Here is a 284-nt window from a genome sequence, read left to right as displayed (position 1 = left end):
CAGGGTGACCGTAAGCGGTGAGCTAGCCAGGGGGTGCCTGTCCTCCTGCGGGGCTCACCCACCACCACGGCTGAGTTCCCCCATGTGTCCCCTGGCAGAGGCACCAGTGAGGATCGTCAGCTCCAACGAGGAGGCCCCCCACGCCTACACGGCCGGGCAGCGTGTGGAGCTGTGGTGCCAGCTGTCCCGCACGGCCGCCCTGGTGCGCTGGTACAAGGATGGGGAGGAGGTGGAGGCCAGTGAGAACCTGGTGCTGGAGCAGGAGGGGCTACAGTGCCGGCTGG

The 284-nt window shown here is 68.7% G+C and overlaps 1 protein-coding gene across 1 annotated transcript in view; it reads left to right on the top strand.

Moving 5' to 3' along the window:
- OBSL1 (obscurin-like 1) overlaps window positions 1–273 on the top strand; it is a gene marked incomplete at both ends in the record, with an annotated part of 6138 nt that extends 5865 nt beyond the window's left edge. Inside the window, one exon of the mRNA XM_010078067.1 lies at window positions 99–273. Coding sequence (XP_010076369.1) covers window positions 99–273 — 175 coding nt within the window. The remainder of the gene's footprint in view (window positions 1–98) is intronic.
- Between the last annotated feature and the right edge of the window lie 11 nt (window positions 274–284).

The sequence above is a fragment of the Pterocles gutturalis genome, unplaced genomic scaffold (assembly GCF_000699245.1).
Source record: "Pterocles gutturalis isolate BGI_N339 unplaced genomic scaffold, ASM69924v1 scaffold27858, whole genome shotgun sequence".
Classification (NCBI taxonomy): Eukaryota; Metazoa; Chordata; class Aves; order Pterocliformes; family Pteroclidae; genus Pterocles; species Pterocles gutturalis.
Note: the sequence above shows the minus strand (reverse complement) of the source record. Positions and strands in the feature narration are given on the sequence as shown.